The sequence below is a fragment of the Lepus europaeus genome, chromosome 6 (genome assembly GCF_033115175.1).
Source record: "Lepus europaeus isolate LE1 chromosome 6, mLepTim1.pri, whole genome shotgun sequence".
Classification (NCBI taxonomy): domain Eukaryota; kingdom Metazoa; phylum Chordata; class Mammalia; order Lagomorpha; family Leporidae; genus Lepus; species Lepus europaeus.
The window spans coordinates 87586722-87598830 of NC_084832.1; the positions used below are offsets into that span (position 1 = coordinate 87586722).

Below are 12109 nucleotides of genomic sequence, written 5' to 3' on the forward strand. Positions count from 1 at the left end.
GTGCAGGTGGCGGGTTTACCCACTATTCCACAGCACTGACCCCTTAAAAGATATTTAATAGGGTCCAGCACAGAAGGTTAAGCCTATGCCTGTAGTGTCAGCATTCACATGGCCTCTGGTTTGGGTCCTGGCTGCTCCACTTCTGATCCAGCTCTCTCCTAATGCACCTGGGAAAGCAGAAGGCCCTTGAACCCATGTAGGAGACCCAGATGAAGCTCCTGACTCCTGGCTTTGGCCTGGCTGAGCCCCAGTTGTTGCAGCCATTTGGTGAGTGAACCAGTGGATGGAAGATATCCCCCCATCCCCCATCTCTCTGCCTCTGGCTCTCCTTCTCTAACTCTATCAAATAAATAAATCTTTAAAAAAAATAAAAGCTACTTAACAGAGTTAAAATGATGAATTGTCAAAAGTAGGAGGGAGGAAATGTCAAAATGTAGATAGTGAGGGGCTGGCGCTGTGGCGTAGCAGGTAGGGCTGCCGCCTTCAAGTCCCGGCTGCTCTACTTCCAATCCAGCTCTCTGCTATGGCATGGGAAAGCAGTAGAGATGACCCAAGTCCTTGGGCTCCTGCACCCACGTGGGAGACCCAGAGGAAGCTCCTGGCTCCTGGCTTCGGATCCACATAGCTCCAGCCGTTATAGCCAATTGGGGAGTGAACCAGTGGATGGAGAATCAATCTCAATCTCTCTCTCTCTCTCCTTCTCCTCTCTCTGTGTAACTCTGACTTCCAAATAAATAAAATAAATCTTTTTAAAAATGTAGACAGAGATAACACAAGAAAAAATAAGAGGAAGAGATAGTTTTGGGGAAGTGTTATTAGTTTGGGGTAGCTTTTCTTTTCCTTTGAAAATTTATTTATTTATTTGAAAGAGTTACAGAGAGAGAGAGATCTCCCATCTGCTGGTTCAGTCCCCAGAAGGCCGCAATGACTGAGGCTGGACTAGTCAGAAGCCAGGAGCCAGGAGCTAGGAGCGTCTTCCAGGTCTCCCACTTGGGTGACAAGGCCCCAAGTACTTGGACCATCTTCCACTGCTTTTCTCAGGCCAGTAGCAGAGAGCTACTCAGAAGTGGAGCAGGTGGGACAAGAACCGGCACTCATATGGGATGCTGGCATCACAGGTGGCAATTTCACCTGCTGTGCCGTGACAGCAGTCCTGATAGGTTGTCTTTGAGGTTCTATAGATATCAGGTAGAGATGTCCAGTCAATCTATTTTAGCAAATTGGCAATAACGCAAAGAAATGTTAGCTCCCTTTACTGTCCTGTAGTAGAAGCTGAGAAGAAATGTGTGATCTAGAGTTATAAACTAGTCTTAAATGGTCAGTGAATAGATGGTCGAAGTTTGCAATAAGATAAAATACCCCAGGGGCAGTTTATAAGATAAATAGGAGAGCTAAGAGCAGAATCCTGTAGTGCACTAGCATTTAAGTGAGGAAACTACAGTAAAGACAGAGAAGGAAGATTAAGGAAATCAGAAGAGGCATCCAGGAATCCAGGGACCAAGAATTGCAAGATGTGATAGTTTGTAAAGTTAGAAAAGTATAAAAGTTAGAAGAAAACTACTCACTTTGGGGTCAGCAGGGTATTTGAGTTAGCAGAATCACAGTGAGTTTGAAGTGTGAATGGGAGATGAAGAAATGGGCTGCTTACATGGAATCTGTAATTCAAGGAAGGAGAAGGGAAGGGGAAATCTAAAGAAGGTAGTAAGGTCAGAGTAACATTTTTTAAGAAAAGTAAACCTTTATGTTGTCTAAGGGAAATGATCCCATAGAAAAGGAGAAATTGAAAATATGTTAGATGTGGAATACTTGTGGGAAAAGAGATTTGAAGGAATGGAATGAACAGTACTGGGTGATAAGTTAACTTTTTGTTTTTAATTCAAGAAGCAGAGAGACAAATAGACATACAGATGGACTAAGCTTCCACCTGCTGGTTCACTCCCCAAATGTTCACAATTGCCAGGTCTGGGCCGGGTCAAATGCAGGAGCTGGGAACTCACTACAGGTCACATGGGTGGCAGGGACCCAACTACTTGAGCCATCTGACCTGCTACCTCTCAGGATCTACTTTGGCAAAAAGCTGGAATCAGGAGCCAAAGCGAGGGATTGATTGCAAGTCTTTGTTATGGGATGACGGTGTCCCATGTGGCAACTTAAGCTGCTTCACCAACCACCTGCTCCTCACCTTTTATGTTTTACAAATTATCTGCAGTGACCTTCATTGCTGATGGACAAACAGAAACAAATTATTTTAAATGCGATAATAAAAATATTTAAAGTAATTTAACCATAAATGGCAGAGGCCATTCTTACAAATGTAAAAACAAAATAAGTATGTTTTTTGGCATCCACTGCATATTTTTAAAATTACATTAATTTTAGGGCAGTGTTTGGCCTAGTGGTTAAGCCAGTGATTAGCATGCTGACATCCTACATCAGAGTGTCTGGGTTTGATCTCTGGCTCTGAGTCCAGCTTCCTGTTGGTGCAGACCCTGAGAGGCAGTGGTTTTGGCTTAGATAATTGGGTCCTGCCACCTATGTGAAGCATAGATTCAGCTCCCAGCTCCCAGCTTCATCCTGGTCCATCCTTGGCCGGTGCAGGCATTTAGACAGTGAACCAGCAGATGGGAGCTCCCTGTCTCTTTCTCTCTCTGAAATAAATAATTTAGAAAAAAAAAAATGAAGTGAATTAAGACTCATGGAACGCCTAGAATATTTCTGGCACATAGTAGATAAATCTTTGAAAAAGGAAATTATGATAATCTTAGATACAGTCTTGAGTTCAAAAAAAGCAGATTCTGCATACAGTATAATGCCATTTTTGTAAGACCCAAAAGCAAGAAAACTATACTATCTGGGGCCGGCGCTGTGGCACAGTGGGTTAACGCCCTGGCCTGAAGCACCAGCATCCCATATGGGCACCGGTTCGAGACCCAGCTGCTCCACTTCCTATCCAGCTCTCTGCTATGGCCTGGGAAAGCAGTAGAAGGTGGCCCAAGTCCTTGGGCCTCTGCACCCGTGTGGCAGACCTGGAGGAAGCCCCTGGCTTCTGGCTTCAGATTGGCACATCTCTGGCCGTTGCGACCAATTGGAGAGTGAACCAGTGGATGGGAGACATCTCTCTCTCTCTCTCTACCTCTCCTTCTCTCTCTGTGTGTAACTTTGACTTTCAAATAAATAAATAATCTTTTAAAAAAAACTATATTATCCTTTGGTGCTATATACATAAATGATAAACAGGAAAATTCAGAGATGAAGACTGGCGCCATGGCTCAACAGGCTAATCCTCTGCCTTGCGGCGCCGGCATACCGGGTTCTAGTCCCAGTTGGGGCGCCGGATTCTGTCCCAGTTGCCCCTCTTCCAGGCCAGCTCTCTGCTATGGCCCGGGAGTGCAGTGGAGGATGGCCCAAGTGCTTGGGCCCTGCACCCCATGGGAGACCAGGAGAAGCACCTGGCTCCTGCCTTCGGATCAGCGTGGTGCACCGGCCACAGCAGCCATTGGAGGGTGAACCAACAGCAAAAGGAAAAAAGGAAGACCTTTCTTTCTGTCTCTCTCTCTCTCACTATCCACTCTGCCTGTCCAAAAAAAAAAAAATTCAGAGGTGGAAATGTGGGAATGGATAGGAAGAGCATGTAGCCAGGGCAAGGCATTGGAATGTTCTAGTTCCTCACCTGGACGACCAGTCATAGGTGTTCATTTCTACCCTATGTTGTAATTATTTTATATATACTTGATATCAACTCTAAGCCCAATGACTATAAAGTGCATTTTGTTTTAACATTCCTGATGCTTTGCAAATAGTGTGATTAATACTTACTAAAATAATGAGTTTACTGACAGTAAAAAGAACATTTGTTAGTAATTATTATTATTGTTGTTGTATGTATAGACTGTCTACATTTTTTAACCTAATCTCCCTTACACTGTATATTCATGAAACTTCCATCAGAACATCGGATCAGCGAGATGCGCCGGCCGCAGCGGCCACTGGAGGGTGAACCAACAGCAAAAAGGAAGACCTCTCTCTCTGTCTCTCTGTCTCTCTCTCACTGTTCACTCTGCCTGTCAAAAAAAAAAAAAAGAATGTCACATGTAGCTGTTAAGTTCTCCCAGCTGTGGCTTGTGTCATGTTCTGTGTAGCACACAGACAGGGCAATGGGAAGAAAGTCTCTGTGAACTCCCTCCCAGGCGGCCGTTTGCCCCAGCCCGGAGGCTGCGAGTGCAGCAGTGGCTGCGGAGAGAAGGAAGCACTTTGTGAGTGAGCATGGTTCCCTCCCGGGCCTCACAGACTGCGTCTCTGACTGGCTGGGCCGTGAACTCCAAACACACATTCTTTCCTAACGCTGTTTTTCACTGTTTAGGTCTACGCTTTTTGGTTCGTCTCTGCACAGATATTGGATTAAAAGAAGTTCAAGAATATGCCACGAAACTCAAGAGGTTGGAAAAAATGAGAGAAATAAGGGAACAGGTATCTCAAATGGGCCCCATTTTCAAACTGTCAGACTTCTGTGGTTCCAGCGTATGGCATTTGGAGTTCCTGTCAGAAAACAGAGTTGAAATTTGTTTCTGCTCTCCCATAGCAGGAGGAAAATGTAACAAAAATTCTAGTTTTAGGTAAAATTCTGACAAAAGTGCATTCTTATTGGGATATCTGGTCTATCTGGTCTTTAGTGGATAGCTACAAACAGATTAATTGTAATTTTCTACAGTGTGAAATATCTTACAGGTTAATATGAAAACTTAATTATTGGAGAGTCCTGTGACCCATGAGAGAAAATTGCTTGTCTATAATAATGATAATTTTTTCTTTAAACTATTCCCTTAGTAGAACATGGCTCTGAGAATAATATTAGCATATCTGGAAGCATTTTAAGTATACTTCTGTAATTTTATGAAGAATTAGAATAACAGTGTTATTTTGAAAAAATAATTTCCCTAAGTTTCAGCCTACAATATTAAAAAATTTAATATGATTTTTGAACATCTGCCTTTCATAGAAAGAAAATAGGTTCTTGACTTTCATATTACTATACTGGAAATAAAATTCTGAGTGAAGAGTTTAATTGATCAATTTTTTTCCTATAACACTGAAAAATTGACAAACACCTTTTTTTCAAGATTTTAATTATCTTGGATATAGACACAATGTAAATTCCATATTTGCTTTCTAAATGTAGTTTTCTTGTTTTTGCTTTTAAGATATGATTAGTCTCTTTAAAAGTATCAATTATAAAAGAATTCTGAGCAAATGATTTTTACTTTAAAAGTCCTTTAAAATATCAACTTGGCATTGCAATGCCATGCTGTAGTATATAGTTGAAACCTACTGTGGCAACCATTTTAATTCCATGATATTAAATTTAATACATGTACCAAGTGTTAATTAAGTTAGATAAGATGTGAAAGTTTATAAAACGTAGAATATTATAAATAACAATACAAATGCTCTTAATTGTTATCATAATCACTTTTAGTGTGTTTCATTAAAAAGAATAAAAAAGAAATATATATTTCAAATCTTTATTATGTACAGTTACCTTGAATAGAACTATGGATGTTTGTGGAAAAAGTCGATTTCTTCAGACTTCACAAGTTTAAGCATTAGTAGTTGGAGTGAGTTAGCCTGAACAGTGAACACAAAACTACTACAAACAATGTAAAGTCCGTATTTGCTTTCTTTTTTTTTTTTTATTTTATGTATTTTTTTGTCAGGCAGAGTGGACAGTGAGAGAGAGAGACAGAGAGAAAGGTCTTCCTTTGCCGTTGGTTCACCCTCCAATGGCCGCTGCGACCGGCGCACCGCGCTGATCTGAAAACAGGAGCCAGGTGCTTCTCCTGGTCTCCCACGGGGTGCAGAGCCCAAGCACTTGGGCCATCCTCCACTGCCTTCCTGGGCCATAGCAGAGACCTGGCCTGGAAGAGGGGCAACCGGGACAGAATCCAGCGCCCCGACTGGGACTAGAACCTGGTGTGCCGGCGCCGCAGGCAGAGGATTAGCCTATTGTGCCGCGGCGCCAGCCCATATTTGCTTTCTAAATGTAGTTTTCTTGTTTTTGTTTTATCAAAACACTTATCTATTCATTGAATATAGTAAATTTTTGTCTATTTTACTAATAGACCTGACCTCTTTTCATATTCACCTGTAATTTAAAAATATAAAGCTACCTTTTTTATAATGAAAAGGGTTTCTACTGAGTGTATTCAAAAAGCTATTAGACCTATGCTTAGCACGGCTCAATTTCATTTATTTATTTATTTGAAAGGTAGAGAGTGAGAGAGAGAGAGATCTTCCATCCACTGGTTCACTCCCTAACTGCTGTCATCAGCCAGGCCTGTGGTGAAACTGAGCTAGGGCCAAAGCTGGGAGCCAGGAACACAGTCCCAATCTCCTGCATGGGAGGCAGGAGCCCAATTACTTGAGATGATGTTCCCCACCCCGGGTTCACATTAGCAGAGTTTCGAGTCAGGACCCAGAGCAGGAGTCGAACCTGGGTACTCCAGTGTGGGACCACAGACATGTTAACCTCCAGGCTTTATTGTAGAATTGGATTTCTTTCTCTCTTTTTTTAATTAATTAATTACAAAGAGAAAGGGAGTTCCAGAGAGAGAGCGAGCTTCCACCTGCTGGTTCACTCCCTAAAAGGCCACAACAACCAGGGCTGGGCAAGGCAGACGCTAAGAATGCAGAGCTTCATCCGGGTCTCCCACATGCGTGCAGGAGCCCAAGTACTTGGGCCATCTTCCTCTGCTTTCCCAGGCACATGAACAGGGAGTTGGATCGGAAGTGGAGCCACTGGGTTTTGAACTGGTGCCCATATGAGATGCCGGCACTGCAGGCCTTGGCTTAACCTGCTGTGCCACAGCACCGGCCCCAGGAGTTGAATTTCAAAAGCCAGTTTACCTTATTTTATCATAGAAACCATTATCAACTAGTACTAATGCAGGAAATGGCCCTTTTTATAATTTCCTTCCTTTCCTCTCCCACCATCCCTTAAACTAGTATGTTTGAGCCTTGAACCTTCACATCAAGAAATGTTGTTTGGGCCAGCGCCGTGGCTCAACAGGCTAATCCTCCGCCTTGCGGCGCTGGCACACCGGGTTCTAGTCCCGGTTGAGGCACCGGATTCTGTCCCGGTTGCCCCTCTTCCAGGCCAGCTCTCTGCTGTGGCCAGGGAGTGCAGTGGAGGATGGCCCAAGTGCTTGGGCCCTGCACCCCATGGGAGACCAGGAGAAGCACCTGGCTCCTGCCATCGGATCAGCGCGGTGTGCCGGCCGCAGCGGCCATTGGAGGGTGAACCAATGGCAAAGGAAGACCTTTCTCTCTGTCTCTCTCTCTCACTGTCCACTCTGCCTGTCAAAAATAAAAAAAAAAAAAAAAAAAGAAATGCTGTTTGGTTTTGAGTTGTTTGCATCAGCAAAGGTTGCCTTACACTTTAGATGTGAAGTGCCTGTTGGGCATCCTCTGAGACTCTTGGAGGGCACTCTGCCTTTTTGCCTGAAGAATCAACTGAAGGTTTGGTGACTTGGCTCTGAAGGTTCTACAATATTGTTAACGTAAAAAATCAACCCTTAGTTATATTCAACTCTGAAAGAGAATCGCTTATTCTAAATTTGTCTTCTTATTGCTTTAGCGCATAAAGTCCGGAAGAGATGGCAGTGGGGGCTCCCGTGGCAAAAGAGAGGGCAGTGCTGGCAGTGGTAAGTGTCCTGTTGTCCTGAAAGTCTAGGTTTGACAGATTTCTAATACATGGACTTCCAGAAACATCTTATTATAATCCAAAAGTGCCCTTTATCTGTTTGTATGTTTGTTTGTTTTATTTATATACAGTAAAACCTCACTTACTCTGATTAGTTTGATAAGTGGACAGGCTTAATGATATATAAATGAATACTTGTTAGCAAATTTTTGTTCTTAAATAATCATATCAGTTTCTGCCAATTGATTACTAAACTAGTTCAGGCTAGTCAAATGACCATAGATGGGTATTCTAATGAGGTTTTACTGTGTTATATTTTTTAAAATTTCCAATTGAAGGAAGTACCATGAGAAGTAGGATGGTCTTACAGAACAGTGACATCCCCAACTCTTTAGTCTAACTTTTAGTGTAGATACAGTACCGATCTAGGAGTTACAAGATGTGTTTTGAGCCCCAGAGTTGACCATGACAGCCTATGTATGTCTTTGTGTCAACCACGGAAATGCTGAATGCTATAGGTGATTTCTAAAGTTCTTTGCATCTTTAAAATTTCTTGATGTTATAGTTTGTTGTGACATTGTTACCTAATACAAAGCTTTTTAAAAAGTTCCATCTGTTTTTCCTATCAACAAAAATCTACTTTTCTCTAAATCAGGTGGGTAGTATAAGTTAAATTTAGTAAAAAGTTGATAGTTTTAAAGAAACTAATCAGGTAAAATGCTAAATTGGGGTTTATAAATATATAATAATCCTCCGTGTCCATGGGTTCTGCATCCAAAAATTCAGCTAACCACAGATCAAAAATATTTCAAACAAAATTATGTCTGTACAGAACATATTCAGACTTCTTTTCTTGTTCACTCCCTAGACAGTATAACAGCTATTTGCATAGCATTTGCACTGTATTACATATTAAAAGTAGTTTGGAGATGATTTAAAGTAGATCAGAAGATGTGTGTAGGTTCTGTGTAAACACTACATGATTTTATATAAGGGATTTGAGCATCCACAGAATCTTGTATCCATGGGATACTGAGGGACAGCTACATTTAAGTTCTCTCCTATTCATACTTAGCCCTATCCTGCATTTACAATGGGACTTCAAAAAATTCATTGGAAATGCAATTAAAAGATAAGTCTATACTAGTGCACAAAATTTTTGAATCCATGTGTAGCTTTTTCATGATATGCATATTTCAGGAACGTTTTGAAGTCCCTTCATATGACGCAGCCCCATGTAACCTCCCAGCTTCATTCTGTTACATCTATTTGTGATCTAGGAATCAGGATGAAAACGTGAAATCCTTAGTTGAGGTAGACTTTTCTGCCATTCACATCACTTCCTGGCTGCATACTCTATGCCAAACATGTTCAGTGCCAAGGCCATAGCAGCAAGTAAGATGTGGTCCTTGCACTCAAGGAAATCAGAATCTAGCTTTGAAACCAGCCATTCAAGTTTCCAGCACTGCCGTGAATGCTGTCATGGGAGAGAAATGCACTTGTGTTTTCTAACTTTTCGAGGGATAGAAACTGCACTTAGGACAAATATTCCTTCTTGAGTCTTAGCTGTATTTCGCCAAATGTGTTCAGGCAGGTACCTCAGTGGCAGCTGGTTCTAGCCAGACCACTGGATTTCCCAAGGGTCTGTCCAGCTTGTCCAACTAAACCTCATGGTCCTGGCCCTGTTGCCATTAAGCATTGGATGAATGACCCAGAACTTGAGAAATCGTTGTTTTGGGTAAGGGTCCTAAGAATGACAGAGACCATCTGCCACATCAAGAAGCAGTGCACCATGGTCCTCACAGAAGCTGCTGCCCCCTTGCTTTCTTCTACCCTTGAGATATCTCCTTACTAAGGTGGTACACACATACACACACACACACAGATTCCTGCTGTAGTGGATCCTTTTGACAGTCTGGATTTGGATTTTGCTGAGTTCTGGTCTGAAAGATCTGTTCCAGCAGTTTGTTCTACATAACTAAGAGACAACTACACAGACCCACAACCCCTTATCTAAAACCTCTGCAGCCAGGGGATCTGTGAAAGTCAAAACTGAGTGTAGTAAAGTAATATGGTGCTATATAGCGTTTAATATTCACGGAGAGCACCTCAGTCATATATATGACTTCTTGCTAATTTGGCGACATGTAGGAATATTCACACTAAGGATGCATAGACTATAGCTTCAAATCAAGTCAGGTTTTATGCCCAAGAAGCTCCCATATTGTGCCTGAAGACTTGGCTTTCCGAGCTCTTTGGAATTTGAATTGTAGATGAGACCCTTTGCCAGAAATATTCTTAATGGCCAAGAAGTCAGCAGACAAGGCATTGTGCATCAGTTAAAATACACTATAGAAGGCTCACCAGACCAACTTGATGCTTCTTCCTCATGCTTGTTCATAGGAAGCAGGAAGTACTGATAAGCTCTCTTGAAATTCAGTGTCTGTTTAAGGAGTAATTGTCTTGTGTAACCCCTAGGGAGTATGAGTAATCATTCGTTAAAGTTGTTGGATCAGCTCATGCATCCTCTAAGGATCCTACACTTCATCTGGAAATCACGAGTTCAGGATTACCAGCCAGCTCCTTTTAGACATCAACAACCTTGGGTTAACTCTTTGGATGCTTCTCGGGCTTATGAAATCCCTTCTATAAACTTGAGCCTGAGTTTTGCAGATGGCTTCAATATAAAAGTCCGTTCACAAACCTCTGGACCTCCTAATGAGATGCAAAGGTGCCCTAGCACTGCTCACAGGACACTGGTGCCCCAGAACCCATAGGGCTGCATCCAGAGTCCCACCCTGAGAAAGGATCCCCAAAGAGACTCTGATGTCTCTTCTTGGAGACATCAGGCCAAAGCATACCTCAAGGCAGCCAAGGTTCTACAGGATGAATTGCTGCCTTCGCTGGTGACCTTCCCGTAATGTTCCTTCAATCAGACTGTGCCTCAGAACAAAACAGTGCTTCACCCAGTCTCTGGCCCCCTCCATGGTCAGAGTGAGGCCAGGGAAGAAGAGACTGGCAGGAAAGAAAGAAGAGAGGGGCGGTTCTGTCATGAAGGCACCTGCCGCCCCGGCCTCCCTCTGCTGCTCTCCTCCTTTCTCCCTGGGCCCCAGCACGGCAGCCCAGCACAGTCTCTAGTGCCCAGAGAAGCAGACTTCTCACATGGGGAGTGGCAGATAGGAAGTCTATGCTACTGAGCCCTTTTCCAAGCAGGGTTTTATGTTGCTTGGTTCTCTTGGCACAAGTTTAAGGCATAAGTTAACAGTCCCTTAGCAGGGTACTTCCCCCCCCACCCCGTACACATTTTCATTTCCTGACGCTTTGAGTGAATGTGTCAGCCCAGAAGCCTTCACTCCATCCTGCAGCCCACTCTGAATGCCCCATTGGCTGCTTGGCCGGCACCACCCTGACACTCCTTCCCTTCCCAGTTCTCTTCTCAGGTTGCACTCCTAAGCTGGCCCTGGCTTTGAAGTTGGAATAAACCTCTCTCCCTTTCTCACAGCAGTCACCTCCCAGGCACTCTGTGGAGAGTGGTCCCTCATCCACTCTGTTTCCCCACGAAGGCATTCCCAGTACACAGCTGCAGGTTAAAGCCAGTTGGTCTCCTGCATTTTCCTCCCTCTAACCTGTGAGGCCTTGAGATACACCTTTACATCCTCGTACGGGAATATTCGGCCCTCCACCCTAATTAGAATCACAGCTCAGACCAAAGCAAGGGACGAGTTGTATGTGGCTCTGCATGACTCCTGCCTTAAGCTAATCCAGCATACTGCAGTAAAACAAATGCAGCGCCTGTGACTCAAGTATTGCCTAGAGGGAAATCACAGGCAACTAATTAATATATCAGAACTGTTATTATTACTTCTGAAATGCTTGTTGGCTCTTGAAAACTGTTGTTGTATTGTGTTTTTGGGTCAGACTAGTCTCTTTGCAGCCTTATTTTGGCTGCTAATTTGTTTGGTGAAGCTCAGCTCCCTTCTCCAGTGGGTCTCCAACTCTAGTGTGTAAAGAGAATCGTTCAGAAGGCTCACAGGAGACTGCAACATATACGAATCAGCCTGCACTGGAGCCTCAAGTGTCCTGTCCAACAAGTTCCCAGTGACGCTGCTGCCACCGTCCTAAGAGCAGACCACGCTGAGGGAACCATGGCCCCCCCTTAAATCAGATACTGCAGAATTCAGTGGGCTAGAGTGTACGGGGAAGGGTCGCCATGACTGTACCACCATAGCCAGTCTCAGCGTTTGACATTCTTGAGTCATGCAGCCTGTGGCTCACGCCCTGGCGCTGTCACTGGGAAAGCGACACAGGGGAAGCCTCAGGAAGGTGGTGAGAGCATGCTGTGCACAACCATGGAACCGCCCACCCGCCGCCTGGCACATCCTGGGTGCTCAGTGAATGGCAGCTGTTGTTACT

At 43.6% G+C, this 12109-nt stretch overlaps 1 protein-coding gene across 5 annotated transcripts in view; it reads left to right on the forward strand.

Moving 5' to 3' along the window:
- Positions 1–12109, forward strand: part of IFT88 (intraflagellar transport 88) — a 131478-nt gene that overhangs the window by 100409 nt on the left and 18960 nt on the right. For all 5 annotated transcript variants that reach the window (XM_062194525.1, XM_062194523.1, XM_062194522.1 and 2 more), the window contains 2 exons: positions 4361–4467; positions 7631–7697. In XM_062194525.1, the coding sequence (XP_062050509.1) occupies positions 4361–4467; positions 7631–7697 (174 nt within the window). The remainder of the gene's footprint in view (positions 1–4360; positions 4468–7630; positions 7698–12109) is intronic.